Below are 17,020 nucleotides of genomic sequence, written 5' to 3'. Positions count from 1 at the left end.
CTACTTTTACAACACAAACACGATCTAAAGGGCCAAAAATCTCAATGCCAGATCAAATAAATCAACCAAGATCTGCGTCAATCAAATTTTGAGCATTAAATTACTCCAACTAAATCACAGAACTGTGATAAGAGCTCTCTCTTAGGTCTCTCTCTCTCGCACACACACACACACACACACACACACACACACACACACACACACACACACACACACACACACACACACACACACACACACCACTGCAGGCCAGATCATTCAGTGCTGATAATCACACCAAAGGACACAGGGAAAACTCCCACTCTAAACACGCTGAATTAAAGAAACAGGAGTTACAGGCCTGGTTGCACAATCTCTGATAAGTAGATCAAGGCACGGGGAGGAGAACATGATGTTAGTGAGAGATAGTTTGGCTGATTAAAATGTCATGGCTCTTTATAGATGTCTTTCTCAACTCAGCAAAATGGAATCAGATCTGTACATCAATAGTAGAGTGGGCTGTGCTGCCTGCTAATGGAGAAGTTTCTTTCTCTTAAGTGGAATCCACAACACAGAGAATGCAAAACTGAGGAAGTCAAAATATATTTTGGTAATGCACGAAGGAAAAAACAGTATCAGAAAGTTAAAAGTATAAAAGTACTGATAAATTGAGAGAGCACGAAACACAATTAATGAGGGAGGAAAGCGTGAAAATGACTGGATGACCAACTATGCAGCGTATGGCCTGACATGACATTTCATCGCCTTTACTACAACAATCAAATCAAAGATTTAGTACCACATGTAGCTCCAGGTGTTTCAGCTGTCTACATATTGTGAATTCATGCGTGAGCTTGTCCGCGCATGTCTGTTCGTGTAGAGAAACTGTATATCACTCCACCTGTGCTCCTATAAATCAAACCTGTGTTTTAAATGAGAGGCTGGTTATTTGCGCAAGAACACACACGGGGGCTTTGTGATTGTTTTTTGGAGTCGACATTCTGCTTATGTTTGCATCCCAGAACAATCTCCATGGATCCCGCAAGCGTACGCAAGCAATTAAAGCGATACCATCTTCATATCCCTGCAACCAATAACTGAAATAATATCACTGTTTTATTAAGCCCTTAATGTGGGGGAAGACGGAGTGAGGAGTGGGATTTTAAAGAGGATACACTTTCAGGGGCCTTATCAACCCCAGATTTAAATAAGAGCAAATGCTCAGCTTAAGGGTGTGTCTGTGTGTGTGGCCTTTATCAGACATGAGTTTTAGCTAATCGCTGTGTCAGCACACCAGAATTTAATTACTAGCTCTACCTTTGTCCTTTAATATTTACTAACATCTACACTACATTTAATTAACGACATGTAGAAAAGCCATTTCTCCATTCCAGAGGAGAAACCGCCTGCTAATTACGTCTGAGTGTTCACAACCAAAATCTTAGCACCCCTTCCCTTCAACATACACAGAACGCAGAAGTGTGATCCACTCCAGGGTGCACTTCCAAATCATGCGCTTTAACAAATTTTGGCCCGATTTAAATTGACACTGACCAGATTTTAAGAATGAAACAAGACAGCAAGTGAGTAAAGAGGTGAAGATATAAGGGAATAAAGAGAGTTTTGCGGCAGAAAGTGAGGAAATGTTCAGCTTGGCATTTTGTGAAAGGTGCTGAAGAGCAGTTCCTCTCATCTCTCATCCTATGTCAAAAGGCGGAGAGACAAATGACGGCCCGAGGCCTTGCGTCTGTCAAACATGATGGATCAGAACAACGCTTCACTACAACTACACCGCGCTGCCTTTCAACACATCACATTTTCACTTTAGTGCAAACACTAAATTGATAAAGTATGAAGAATAGTTAATGGAAAGATGTAATAGTCAAACTAAAGCATATATTAGGAGGCTATGGAGCCTAAAGGGTAGAGTGCTGCTATCCATGGAGAAGTCTTAGAGAGCACAGGACACAATATAGACGAAGATAAATCATAGTGCTGGGTTTTATCGTTCACATCCACAGCGTGTGAGGACATTAACCTCGGGCACCTTACATCACCTCATAAGCACACACGTGCTATGAACACTCCCCCACACACACATACAAATCATGCCTATTGTACACGAACATACAGACGTATCTTCACACACAACAGTTGGTACTCTGAGCTGCAGGTTATTACTTTGATAGAATTTTAGCAGGTTGTCTAATATTTGATGATTTAACCAGACGCCACTGACAGCAATTGATACTGTGCGTGTATACTGATGCAGTGTTGGGCAGTTACACTAAGTTAACCCCAACACAGACACCATATCACTAAAAAGTCTTAAAGATTCCCTCTAGACATGTTCCACTTTGAATAACTATTTGTGGCTAATATGATTTTTTTTTACCCACAAATTTAAAATATTCTATAATGATCCTTAAATGGACATCTACTCTTCTCACTCATTAAAATGTCCAACATCTATGAATAAACAAACAGATTTCATTTCTAAAGTTTAACGACTGGACACAAGATGTTTCATGCTTCACTGTAAAGTGTGTGAGCACTGGAGGTTTCCAGTTTCCACATCATACTTATGTAGGTTAAACTGGACCAGGATTGGCTATTGAACTATTTGTGATGTCATTAATCAAGCTCATTGGCCCTCCCTTAAAATTAGATTTTTACATAGAATGAAATACAAAGACAATTTCCAATTTCAGCTGATGAATGTGAAAACAGGTGTCTAGTTATAAATTCTACATGTATCAATCTGCACAGTGAATTCAACAGAAGGAACAAGAACAAAAGGCATTTTTGAGCGGAAGTGGTCTAAGGCTGTAGTGGCACCCACATATCCCACTGTAACAGCCACAAGACACCTCGCCTTCTAATCCATCAAAGCATACTGAGTGATTGGGAAACTGCTGCTGCAGTATTATAGTAAAGGTAAAGAGCAGGCCCACCATGTCCCCGCTAAATCTGAGGTTTAACATTTGAGAACACCCCCCTTTCCAAAGCCATGACATGTAAGGTACCCTCAAGACGTTGAGCAGAATGACGCCAGGACGCCACCAGCAAAATGGGCATGGTTTTGTGTCATCTTAAGAGGTTGCAGCTGATGGGTTTGAGCTCCTCATTGTGATCCTTTTACCAACAATTGACCACGTTACGGTTAGCAGTTAGCTTGAGATAGAAATACTGCTACGATCAGACGATACAGCGAGAAAGCAGATCATCAATCTTTTGTCACTACGGAGCTACATTTTACCTTAAAAGTGGTGTTTATTGGACACTGTATAACTGACACAAAATACAAAATAACAAAACAACACTCAGGTTCAAATCAGGGAGGCTTTTCTTTCCAATAATCCCTCCTCTGAGGTTTCTTCATAATTGTCCATGTGACCACTGCAGTCCCCAAACACAACTATACCATCACCAGACCGTGCTTTTTACCACAACCAGAGACTACAAGAAGGCCAGATACTCTAGCCAGTCATGGCCTTCGTCTTTGAAGGGATACAGGTGCACAGACTCACAAACGCTTAGGAAAACTCAAAAACAAAGCTGCTCTGCTGAGACTTATGAGGATCCCTACATCTGGCCAGCTTCTGTCTGCCTGGGTAACTCCAGAAAAGTATAAGGTAAAGCCCCTGTGCAGAGGTTTGGGTCTACAGACAATGCTGTGTGTTGAAATGAGCCCAATTACTTATACATAATAAAGCTGTGTATTTATTCCTTCTTTACCAGAGAATGACCTGACCAGGAGGGTCACAGGGGTACGCTAAGCTAACTTCCACCGGTTGCCATCCCGGTGGAGTGTCAATTCTCTGAGGGGATCTAGTTTTACAGGTGTTTCAAAATTAAACTTGTAAACAGATAAAAACAACAGATCCCTCTGGTATAGCACCTGGCCTTGCTTTGTGTTTCACAAAGACAGCCTTTGGGGACATAATGTCTTCACAGTATCTTGGCTCTCAGACAGGTCTGTGCAAAACATTTAGTCAGTCTTCTAATATGACTCAGACCTTGAGATAATGCATCTGAAAAATTCTGGCAATATGTTCTCCTGATGGGCGTGAGGTGTATGGTAAAAACATATACGACAGAGAGCTTATTATTTTAGTATTTAGAGTACATAGGAGCAAAGACATTTACTGTAACCTATTAGTCGCACTCTACTGGATCTGGAATATAACCTACCATGGTCAGAGGATAGGAAAAGGGTCTTTCAGAGTTAAATAAACAGTGACAGGAGGAAGAGGAACACAAACCGCAGAATATCTCTCCATCTATGAAACCCAGATTCTCTCCCTGAGCCCTCAGCAGATCAACCCCTCTCCATCCTTTTCCTGTTCTCTCTAACACGAATGTGCCAAGACAAATATAAAGGTGCAGTAAGGGCTGAGAGTCAGAGTCAGTAAACAGAGGACAGTAACAGAGTGTGGTGAATTCACAAACTTGCTACAGAGCACCTTTCATGGAGTGAAAAGTCATAAAATGTTAACCAATCCATTCTGGACGTTACCAACATCATATGTTAAAAGCTGTGTTTCTGCCTTACCATAGACTTGGTGAAAGGTCTGGCCAGTGTGAAGAGAAAAGTCATCAGCCACCAGCTCCGGTGAATGGAGGTGTACATCATGTTCCCAGGATGCACTGCGTTGGAGGTGACACCATGAGGCGAGAGTCGGCGGTGGAGCTCGTTGCTGAAGAGGATGTTGCAGAGTTTGGCCCGGTTGTAAGCCAGTATGGACCAGTAATCCTTCTTTGGCGGAGACAACAGGGCCAAGTCCATCTTGCCACATGAGTCTAACAGGTCTGTGAACCTGGAAGATAGTTCACATTAAGAATAGTTAGAGCGCGAGTGTGTGTGTGTGTGTGTGTGTGTGTGTGTGTGTGTGTGTGTGTGTGTGTGTGTGTGTGTGTGTGTGTGTGTGTGTGTGTGTGTGTGTGTGTGTGTGTGTGTGTGTGTGTGTGTGTGTGTGTGTGTGTGTGTGTGTGTGTGTGTGTGTGTGTGTGTGTGTGTGTGTGTGTGTGTGTGTAGGCTTTCTACCGGCAGATGTGTGGTGCTGGCTGCATACAAATCAAAGATGTGACATGATGTTCTTTAATTGCCTGCGACAGAGCTGTTAAACTCCAGATGTTTGACAAGGCCCCTTAAACATTACACTACTCGATGTGTTATTGTGCAGTCACAAAATAACATCACAATACACGGACACGAAAACCACACTCTGTGTATTTATGTGTGTGAGAGAGGAGAGAGATAGGCTCCAAAACCAGCGGAACACATCCTACATATTAATCCAGTCATTAGAAAACAACCAATCAAAATGTCACCTGGTTTCCTTGTTGTGATTTTACAAGCTCGCTGCCTCTTGTTTACTGTCGCCTTCCGCAACATCCTTGCTTGGCTAAATTACAACATCTGCAGGCTTTTCATTTCATGTGCTGCAACTTCGTAACTACTTTAGCAAGTAGAGGTTTATAAATCAATTGCCTGAGCAGCAAATGTAATTTTTTTTTCCCCCAAATTTGTTCACACGATACACTGACGTCGTGCCTTGTTACAATTGAATGAGGCTTTGCAGTGATATTGCAATCAATGCATTACCTGGCCAAGCACACTAACATAATGAAATAGAGAGATTTTTGTTAACAAACATGTATTGTGTACATAAAAGTATGTTTGCCGGAGCTGCAGCTTAATCTATCAGAGGTAATTTCATTAAGGATATTATCTCCCCTTGGTCGCACAGATCTGATGCAGTACCAGGGTAAAGTAAACCTGTATTGGGTCAATTCCACAGTAAGCCCCTGTGGTGGAAACTGATAAAGTGTCCAGCCATTACTTGTGTGTCCATCTTTCCCATTCCTGTCCCTTATAGGTCAATGCTTTACCAGCAGACAAGGAGCTTAGGGAATACAATATGCTGCCAGTTCAAGGGTCACACACTGCTTGTGACGGGGGGGCTAAGTGAATAAACGGGAAATCAGCGGAAACTGAAAATAACACAAACAAAAAAGGGAGCGACTTCAGTGGATGTAATATAGGTTTGGAATGAGGTGGACAGAATGGAAGATGTAATACGAGATATTGTCTATTTTTGCTCCTTCTTCCCCTCGCTCTGGTCTGTGTTAGTGTGTAACTGGGTCTCTCTGGTTCTGCTTTAGCCCTCTTTGAAGGGGTTAAAGCCACTGCTGATTGTAGAGGAGAGAAGGAAAGGTGAGTATATGTATTGGGGAGGCAGAGAAGGAAAGAGTAGAATACCTGACCGTTCTTGGCCTTGGCAATCTGTATAAATCATACACATTTTGACTGTTTCAGTGGCACCCTGACCGTTTTTACACTACCAAAACTTGTTTGAGCTCACTGTTCTTACTGCGTAGGCAAGTATTGCATCAATCAAATGCTGTCAATACTCCTTTCATGACATACTTTCTTTCAATAAGCTTTCCCTTCTCTCTCTTCCTCTTATTTTTCCTACAGCTTGTAATACCAGTGTGACCTCAAGTGAATCTGAGTGTCAAACCATCCCCTTCCGCTGCTCCTGTCCACTCATGCATGGCAGTCTGTATAACATAACTCATATGAGGGCCCCTGTAATAGTGCCGCTGTTTGATCTGCTAGAATAGCTCTGCGTATGTTCCCCTTGTCTCAGGTCACTCTGCCGAGCTCCAATCAATCACTGCTTGGCCGTCTGACTGACTGAAGCCAGGATCAATGTGGCACACAGACACTGACTGACTCTGAAACACATGGCTCAGGGCCTGGGTTCACAGATGACTGCATGACGTCATGCTTGTCTGCTGTATGGCAGGAAAACCACGAGTAGAGTCGCTTAACAGAATGACAGATGTAAAGAACAATAGATGGCAGGAGGAGGGAAAAGAAGAGAGAAAGGGGCCGAGTCAGGGGGTCAGACAGAAAGGAGCAGATACTTGATCAAAGTGAATTTTAGCTTATAAATCCATCCATCATGCTGATGATACATTTAATTCATAGTGACAGTATGTGGAAGGGAATGCGTTTCAGTGAGTGAGGCTGTCATGTTTGACAATACACAAAGTCTTATCAGTCAGTTTGTAGGAAAACTTGCCAGTGTACCAGCTATATAACAGCATGATTGGAGTTGAAGGGCTGGAAAGGGTTGACAGGGTCCTTTTCCACAGAGCTCCCTAAGTTGCGCCGCCATGTTTTTAGCCCAGAATGGACAAACCAAACACTGTCTATAGAGAGAGCCTTTTGCAGTTTTACCAAGTTTGTTTTTCACCATAGATTCTCTTACACACTTGGAAGGGGCGGTGAAGCGAGGGGTGCTCGTTTGATTGCAATCGCATGTCATCGTTCAATGCCACTAAAACCCACACACAGCTCAACTGTGAATGCTGGGAATACAGGGTATACAACAGTGTGGTGCTCACAGGCAACAAAGTTTGTTTTCTTTTTTGGCAACCTGTGTGCAACAAGTACAGTATATGGCCACAGTGTTGGAAGATATTTAAGGTCACATTGAGTACAAATATTTGTAGAATTGTAGAAAAACACTGCTTATTCTGTTTATAGACTAGACAAAATGATTGGAGGACAAATCAGTTTGTTTTTTTGTTTTTTATCAAAATATCCAATATTCATGATTATTTTGTACTATTTATCAGTAAAAGTCAACATACTGTCTGTCCAAACCCAGAGACATAAGAAAGGTATCCGAGATGACATGCTGTAATAATATAATGTATTTTAAGGCAAACACATTGCCCTGGGCACAAGGATAAGGTAATCACAACTTGGAGTTGGTCTGGCATTATCATGATTTTCATATATGTTGCATGAACCATTCTGCTTGAATGTAGTATACCTGTGGAGTCTTTTTCCATTTAGTCACACTATGGAGCTGATATTTAATGATTGTTAGACTTGTTTGTCTCGTGCACACACACACACACACACACACACACACACACACACACACACACACACACACACACACACACACACACACACACACACACACACACACACACACACACACACACACACACACACACACACACAGATGTATTACGAATCGCATTCCTGCCAATGGTTTTGACACAAAAATATACTCAGCACTACGCCAGCACAGGCCAATGAAGATTACTGGCAAGAAAACATAGATGTAATCTATGCACAATTCAAATTGTAAAAAAAAAAATCTGGTTTACAGGAGTTCTACAAAGAATGAAATTCTTTCAATATCTTAATAAGATCTCAAGCATACAGACAGTAAAGTCTGTGAAATAACACTGAATATAAGAATTAACTTTAATTGTTTACAAGAAACTCCCCAAAACACTGATTATTAAATATAAAGCTGCATTAATTGTACAAATTTAATTATCCATTCTTATTAATAATTAATTAGGATGATAAGCATTCTATCTCAAAGAATGCACAGGTCATGCTTATTATATTTGGAAAAAAGCTTTCAATATGAAGCCCTATCTGCTGTAGAGCTGGATTTTACAATGCTGATACACTAATACAAAACTACTCAACCTGCCTCAATTGTTGTGTTTACCTGTGGGATTCAGAGGATACAACCACAACACGGGCGGGTGACGAACGACGCAGCACATCCTGTAGGCACTGCACCAGCAGGAAGTGACCTAGATGGCAGATCTGGAAGGTGGACTCCAGGTCATCTTCTGTCAGGCTCCAGGGCTGAGTGCAAACTGCTGCATTACACACCAGAATGTGCAGGGGCCTGTGGGAGGAGGAGAGCAGAAAATAAAACATGTCTGATTTATTGTGAAGTGAAAACAAAGAAGACACTGCAAAAAAGGTGGATTTTCATATCATGTTAGGCTGAAGAAGAGGAAATAAGAGACAGAGAGAGGAAATTAAAACAAAAAAATAGTAAAAGTGAAAACAGAGAGAGGAAACAGGGTGTCTGATTCCAGAGTGTGGTAGACTTTAGAGGTCTACAGAGACACACCATCAGTAATGCTGATTTGATACAGAGGTTTCCAGTGCAACTCCCTATAGCTACACAGGTATTGTAGATACTGAATACAGCTGGCTGGAGTCCAAGAGCAACAACACATTGAAAAGCAATCTTGGACCATTTCAACACACAAGGGTGGTGGAGGTAATGGGTGTTGATACAGGCTCTGTGTAACTACTCCGAGTAACCAAACCTACCAACACATCGACTTGGGAAGCGGAGCAGAGCAGATCAAAAGAAATGCACACACAAGTCATGATATAAAAAGCAAGTGACTTTATTCAGGGAACATTAAAAAAGCAGTTTCTTTAGCACACGCAGACATGCAAAGCATTTCCATTCTTGCAGACTTTGTGTGGGCGAGTGAGTAACACTCCCTGCTCGTGTGGCGGGGAGAGGAGATTGCCGGATTGGTCAGGGCAGCGAGAGATCCTTGTCGGTGACAGCGTCGCTCCAGTGAGCTCAAAACCACAGTAACACAGCCGAACAATCCAAACACACCCCACCAATTTTTAATTTCTTCCATTAGAATTAATTATGAGGCCGAAGGCAATTTGTGTACCCTGTGTTTAAGACTGCCTACTGGATTAATTAAAAACTGGATGCTGGAAAATTAATGTGTGAATTGTTATGCCTTGCTATAATGAGCCATCCCATGCTATTACATAGTAGTGTACTGTACGATCACCTTCAGGCCTCTGAACACACAAGGTTCATTAAAGAGCACAAACCTAGGCACAAGTCAACTTAAAGAATGCCGACCTCAGCATATTATCAACAGAGCACACATGAGCAAGTGAGATATTCAAATTTTCTCCCAAAATACAACAAGGTGAGGAAGTCTGACTTGATGGCTTAGAAGAAAAAAACATCTGTAAATAAATGACCTCTGTAACCTCCACTTAAACCTGATAAAACAAGATAGAAAGAGTAAAAGTTGCTGTGGTGTCAATTTTTGCTCTGAGTTAAACACACTGGTTGTTTTTGGCCCAGTGTTCCCCTGTCTAATAGAGTGTGAAGTACAGTAACATTGTACAACACAAGGCAAAACTCTTGGCTCTGTCCCCAAAGTACTGGCTTCACAATAACACCACAAGCATGAACTCCTGACCTTACTGTTCAACCTTTCGCTGTAGCTGCTGTTTTAAACTAACCCTTGTCAGTTACACCTGTCTTTAAGACTTAAATGTTGTGACCTTACACTGTAAAGACAGAAGATACAAAAAAACAGTACGTCATTCAAAATATATCACAAATTTCTGATCAAAAACTCACATAAACCAACTTTCCTCTGGTCAGTAGAGCAATTTCCCCTACGCAGCTCCGATGGGCCTCTGGCGAGTCTGCTTGTAATGTAAAAGGCCTGTTAATTCAACTGCCCACCAGTTAGTCCCTCTCTCATAAGCGCAGGTCTAATGAATGTCTTTAATAGGCCTATTGCCGAATACCACAGTCCCTCTCTCCACATTAAGACCTCACACAACACTGTGCGCACTGTGCAATCTCAGCGCTGGTCAAACGAGGGTGTTAACTACCAAACAGGGAGACATCAGTTTATATATTTACTTTAAATAACCCTCCTGGGTGTGACCCCTGACCTTTATGATAATGTGGGCCAGCAGGAAGAGATTGCCTGTGTGAGCTGGGCTCAAACTGCGGGTCATTAACACTGCACTTTATCCGCAACAAGGGAAACTGGCACTGGCAACACACGTATAGATATGTGAACACCCCTCATCCTGACACATATCTAAAGACGTAAATACCTGTAAAGTCTGAAAATAGCAGTCTGATGGCGACCATAGCACAAGCGGATGAAGGAACTTTCGACCAGTGATCTGGCTTGAATTCATTTTTACAAATCAAATATTACATATAATATGCTTGGAATTAGAACAGGATAAATGCAGTAAGAAGAAAAAAAAAATCACAGTTGAAAGCAAATTGCATGTGTTAATTATGGACCGTTCAGTAGAAATTGTATTAGGGCATTCTGTCAGCACTGTCCTCCATCAATTACATCCCAATGAAATTGCACTGCATTCAACAATATCAATATCCAGGTAATTTCATTTCAAAGGACAGGCAATTAAAGCAGAATCGGGGTCAATGGAACACAAAGCAGCGTGAAAGCCACTGACTAAAGCACTTAAAAGCAAGGGAGTGAGAAACGAGAGAAGGAAAAGAAAAAGACTCTGATTACATTTCACCTGTCAATGACACGCTGCAGGAGCATTATTGTGTGTATGAGCGTGTGTGTGTGTGTGTGTGTGTGTGTGTGTGTGTGTGTGTGTGTGTGTGTGTGTGTGTGTGTGTGTGTGTGTGTGTGTGTGTGTGTGTGTGTGTGTATCTACACGTAGAATCGTCTGTGTGCGTCTGTGCATGTATGCACATGTATGCACATGTATGTGCGTGTTGTGTTTGCCGCTGCTGTGTGTGTTATGCCTGAAGACATACGTGCAGTAATAGAGTGGTGGTAGACTCAGACAGCTGCCCAGTGCCATTCACAGCTCAGAGCTCCCAGCCTCCACTCTGCTCTGTTCGCCTTCTGATGAGAATTAATGTACTCTGACATCCCCTGGGAGTCCTCCACTCCCCCCCCAACAGCACGGCTAATGAAGAAATACAACCTTGCCAAAATACCGAGGTAGAGAGAGAGCGACACAGACAGAGAGACTGGGAGACAACATGAGAGCGGGAGAAAGAAAGAGAAACTGTGGCAGATAAACAATTTGTTAAAAGGAATATGCAAAAACACTAAACCAGGAGAGGAATTCAGGAACAGTGAAGTTAATGGGAGGACAGTATACTTCGGCGTGGGTGGGAGGGATGTATGTAAGAGTTAGGAGGGAACTATAGGACACAGAGCGAGGGAAGCCACCGTGAGGTTTGGCTGTGACCCAAGACACGTGTCCTGGATGACCATACCCTGCCCCAGGGCTGCTACGGGCGATGACTGCCCTGCCTCTCCCCAAGGGGCTCCCTTGACACCGACACTCCCCCCCCTCACACACACACAAACACACACTCCCCTGCCTGGAGACCTGAGGGTGGATGAGCAGTATGGATGACAGACTTCATGACCCCAAAATAGCAACAGTACGACCGACCGCGGGACGCAAGACACATGCTGTAAAAGCTGACCACCACAAAATAAAGTGCCATAAAGTGTGTTCGACCAATGTCAAGCAAATCGACACAAATACACACGCTTACTCCTGGGGCATTGTCCATATGGTGTCCATCACTAGCATTATAGATGTCCTTTAAGTATGGCATAATAGTAGTAATGAATACAGGGGATTGTCCCTAAATAAGAGACACTGTTTAGTCTCCTTGTTTTATACATTATGTTTCTTTATGCCTGTAAATCTGAAAAAAGCCTCACAGTTGAAAGTAAAGTTGGTAGCTACTTAATAGTTGAACAACTGAGAGACCGTGTCAAGTTTGTTATTTGGGCGTGCTGCCATACATTTGATTCACAAACCATTTTAAGACTAGCTCTGCCATTATTTATTAACAATAGACTTCGCTGTTGTTTAATAATTTTGTAGAAAACTGATTCAACAGGGGTATTTCTGGCAGAATGGAGGGCGCGGGCTAATTTTCCATCTGCAGAGCAACTGTATGAGCAATACCAGCTCATGTTTCCCTGATTGGCTGTGAGGTTTTGTGGCCAAATGTCAGCTGAAATGAACTTTGACCCTACCTCAAATACAGCATTGACAGGAGGTGACGATTATAAATGGAATCTATTTCAGTATGAAACTGAGAAACAATCTCTCTGAGTTTTGTAAGTCTTCTTTCTGATCCTAAAAGTTGTGTAAAATACAGGAAATATCAGAAAGGATGAGAAAACACGTTTAGAAAATTAATAATTTGGTTTATACTCACAGTTTCTTGGCCTTGAAAGACTCAGCAAACTCCCTGACACTGCGGAGAGAGGCAAGGTTGCACATCATGGCTTCTACTCTTGCTTTGTGCTGTTGAGACAGAAAACACAAAAGTATGACTGTAACAACCAGCAGAAACAGCAAAGCAACAGGAAAACCACCATTATTCATATTTTATGAATTATTGTCATTGCCTGCAATAAAAACAGTTATGATGAAGTCCAAGTTCAACAGTTAAAAAGCCCTGCCGTTGCATTCTGTTAAAAAAATGTGATGATTCACATCACCTCCCTAAATCTAAAGATCTCCTTGTGTGTGAATGGTACACATGACATCTATTGCATATCTGTCCATCCTGGAAGAGGGATCCCTCTTCTGTTGCAGCTCTTTATTTTTTTTTTTATTCACCGTGTTTATTATTGTTTCCGTCCGGACTCGACTCAACTCGACTCGACTCTTACTTTTATTCAAACTGGTAAAAATCCTGCAAGAACAACGCTGGTTCCAGCTGCAGTCCTGTTTGAAGACTCCTAAGGATCTTTGTAGGTTGTGTTCTCAGTGTGTGTTTGTGAGTGTATGTGTGGCTCATCTCACACCATATGTTGGGAGACAGGGTGGGGATAGGACAGGAGCAGAGAAAGATAAATGACTTAAGAAGTGAATGCATAGCTGCATTTACACACTGCAGAAGACAGGCTAAATATTCATCATCTTCTCCATCCCACTGTAGCATTCTGCTGCAGGGCAAAGGCCTCGGCAGAGACGCATGCAGGCCTGAAGGAGCATATCTGTTTAATAACATCATACAACCGTCTTTGTGTCTCCATATGATTTCCTATCTGTCTTTTTCTTTCCTCCATCTCTTCTTTTTCCTCCTCTTTATTAGCACAGGACAATCGAGGTTCAATCTACCTACAACATATGAGCTCACGTGGGACCTTGGCATACATTAGCACAAATGCATGCAGCGTGAACTGAGACAGAGCAGGTAGAACCCGGAGACCAGAGCATGAGGGATGCTCCGGTAGCACCAGGTATTCCTGAGAGCTACCACTCTCCTTCGTCCCGCCCACCCTCCCTGAGGAACACTGTCAGCTCACATTACACACCGGAAGAGCGTTCAGCTCTCCATCCGCCACCACCACCATAATCGCCGCTGCTGCTGCCGCTGCTGCTGCTCCCGTCAGCCTTTTCCACTGATCTGATCTCCTGTCTGTGGGCGTCATATGGGAACGTCTTTCCTCTGCGTCTCTCTCTCTCCGCAGAGCTAAGTATACATGACACTCACAGCAAGGACGCTCCATGGAGCAGTGAGCACAAAGAAAACAAGAAAGGGTTAAGAGCACCTTCTGATGGAAATGTGATTCTTCAGGCATTTTACAGACACCTTAACTGCCCCAGGGTGTGTTTATACATGCATACACAGGCACACGCACGGCCCCACACACGCACACAACAAATTCAATGTTGTGACTCAAGGGTAAAACCACGCTATCACACCATTATCTATGCCTGAATTATTCTCTTGATGCCACTCTATACCATTATACGGATGCTATTACAGAGCATTAAAGGGCTGATTATGGCTATTATAGATATGATTATAGGGTACCTGCTTATATGATCTGCACACAGCAGTAATCACAGGTGAGAGGAGACAACTGTCTAATTTAATGACGTGTATGTGCAATATGCATTTAAACTCTTTGACACTTTCACACAGTACACATACACAGAAATGCAGGTTAGGTGAAATAGGGTTAAAATAAATATTTGGTCACCAGATATTTATGCACGAGGACGATAAGGAGAAAACTTTATGGTATGATAAATATGTGCGCAAGGAAAAGTCTTCAGTTGCTCATTTTACTGAGAAAAATTAGGCATTACTTCCAAACAAGGTCAGAGCAGGCAGCAGTGCGATAATTAGCAGGTCACTATAAGGCCTCCTCAACAGGAAAGCTCTCTATGCGTGTATGACCAGCAGAGAAGATGAGAGCAGGTGTCAGCTTGACGAACACATATCCCCTTCGCTGGAGACATGGAGGAAAAGGGAAGGAGAGATGGAGTAATGGGAGACCAGAGGGAGGATAGAGGGGGGTTGAAGGGGGGCCACTGGAGCAAATCCAGCAGGGAGAAGGTGAGCAGCCTGCTTGCCCGCCCGCCTACCCTCCCCCCGCAGATTGAAGTCTTGCGAAGAAAATAAAGTTTATTGCCTGGAAAGAGGGGGAAAAAGCATGTAAAAAGCATTAAAGCGATGGAGGTGAACAATTAGACAGATGGCCAGGTTTTGGAAGGAGAAGAAGAAAAAAAAAGGGGGGGAAAAAGACAAGGAGAACGCACAGACGCAATCGTTCAGGGTTTTTATGAGGACCCTGACAACTCCTGGTCTCTTCAAGGGCGAAGGAAAAGTGAGAGGCAGCGAAGCCTCTCTGGTTAACTCTGGAGCAATCGCTGAGTATGCAACACCAAAGAGCTCGGCTCGGGGTGACAGAGCTTACCGCCCCCAGCTACACACAACCTATTGCTCTATCTAAAAGCAAAAGGCTAATTATGAATGAAAAACATGTAAATAAGCTTTGCAGCTTGAAAACTAGAAACTGCGGCAAACTGTGCGTCCTCATGACTGCACATTCGCAAAGGAGGCGCATGTTCAGAGCTGGTATCAGCAAGGTCACCGCAAAGATAACGTGGGCATCTGATGCCTCCGTCTTCCGCTCCTTTCTCCACCTCTCAACTTCCACCCGCACCTCCAGCCATCAACAAAAGGGAGCAGCTTTCTGTAACATGACAATGACCTTTATGACTTTCAGAAGAAGATAGGAGGGACCAAGGATGGAGAAAAATAGTTAACCTCTGCTTGAGTGAGTGGAGGAAGTTGGCCACTGCAGAGGTTCTCCTTGTCTCTCCTGGTGTTTCCCACGCGTATTGGGGAATGACATGTGGTCACTGCTGTGGAGAAAGATGGCGAAGGAGTGGAGGATAGAGGGGGAAGCGCTCTAATACAATTATAACTGGGGCCATCCAATCCAATCAAATGATGAAGTATTAGAGCAGGGGAGCCCCGTCCTGTTCAATAAGACACTGGACCACTCTACTAACTCTCAAAACACACACATGTAAGCATACTCACCCACACGCACACCGGTACACACACTTCGCTGACCCCTTTAATAGCACAGCAGCCACCCCTAATGGACGCAAGCAAGTGGAACCGCCAAATAATACACTGTCTTAATGCACTAGGCTCAATCTCATCCCCCCTCTCCCCTTATCCTTCTCAGCCTTCACTCTCATACTTTAACCCCTGTTTCCATCTTCCCTCACCTTGTGCTGCTCACCACCTCAGCGGCCCTTATAGATCACCAATGCAGGGGCAACACTTAAGGAATCAAAAGTACCCCTATATATACAAAACACTTACCCTGTAGACCCCGGTTAACACACCAGACATGGAGTGGAATGGTGAAAGCGTGAGGAGGCAAAGACAAAAAGTGTCCTACTCCTATGTTTGAAGTGGTTTCTATCATTCCCTGTGAATATGAGATACCTAATATCAATATAAAGAGACAGCAATATTACGTGGACATATCTTAAACAGCAGGTGCGGAGGTAAGGTGTTGTAATGGCGATGAAAGTGAATGAGCAGCGAAGACACCATGTGAAAAGGGCACCTTATAAAAGCAATTAGAGAAATGACTTTGAGTCCCTCTTCTTGCTCCGTAGATTAGAACAGGCCTCGGAGGGAGGAACACCGAGGAACTCAGATCTCTATGACCTTGTCCGCAACACACCGCACTAAATTGGTCATCAGCTTTTAAGACTCATATCGTAGATATATATTTTTAGCAAAAAGAAAAAGAGAAAAGGAAGGTGGGGGGAAACTGTGGAATGTGCAGGTCGTATATCATCCTGTCACAATTATGACGTTTGTTCATAAATACCAACCAATCTCCTCTCCACCTGGCTAAGTCACATGCGCCTGTGCTTATGCACGCGCCATACACCAACAAAGAAATATGGACACACACCACGTGCAGTGAATGCACATGCACACCGCAAATAAAGAAACAGACACATCTGGCTGGGTGCCCTACCACAGGTCTGAGAACTGACCTCCACACACAGACAAAGAGACCGAATACACACTCAGGCAACATGCGTTCG

The 17,020-nt window shown here is 43.1% G+C and overlaps 1 protein-coding gene across 1 annotated transcript in view; it reads right to left on the bottom strand.

The window, feature by feature from the left end:
* Positions 1 to 17,020, bottom strand: part of wwox (WW domain containing oxidoreductase) — a 134,749-nt gene that overhangs the window by 84,908 nt on the left and 32,821 nt on the right. Inside the window, exons 6-8 of the mRNA XM_069702061.1 lie at positions 12,855 to 12,943; positions 8,535 to 8,720; positions 4,535 to 4,799 (exon numbers count right to left, since the gene is read on the bottom strand). Coding sequence (XP_069558162.1) covers positions 4,535 to 4,799; positions 8,535 to 8,720; positions 12,855 to 12,943 — 540 coding nt within the window. The remainder of the gene's footprint in view (positions 1 to 4,534; positions 4,800 to 8,534; positions 8,721 to 12,854; positions 12,944 to 17,020) is intronic.

This window comes from Brachyistius frenatus, unplaced genomic scaffold, assembly GCF_029030835.1.
Source record: "Brachyistius frenatus isolate BFR_SWC_R1_liver_20210118 unplaced genomic scaffold, ASM2903083v1 Contig_39, whole genome shotgun sequence".
Lineage (NCBI taxonomy): Eukaryota > Metazoa > Chordata > Actinopteri > Embiotocidae > Brachyistius > Brachyistius frenatus.
The sequence above is the reverse complement of the archived record's forward strand: the minus strand, read 5'-3'. Positions and strand labels throughout refer to the sequence as shown.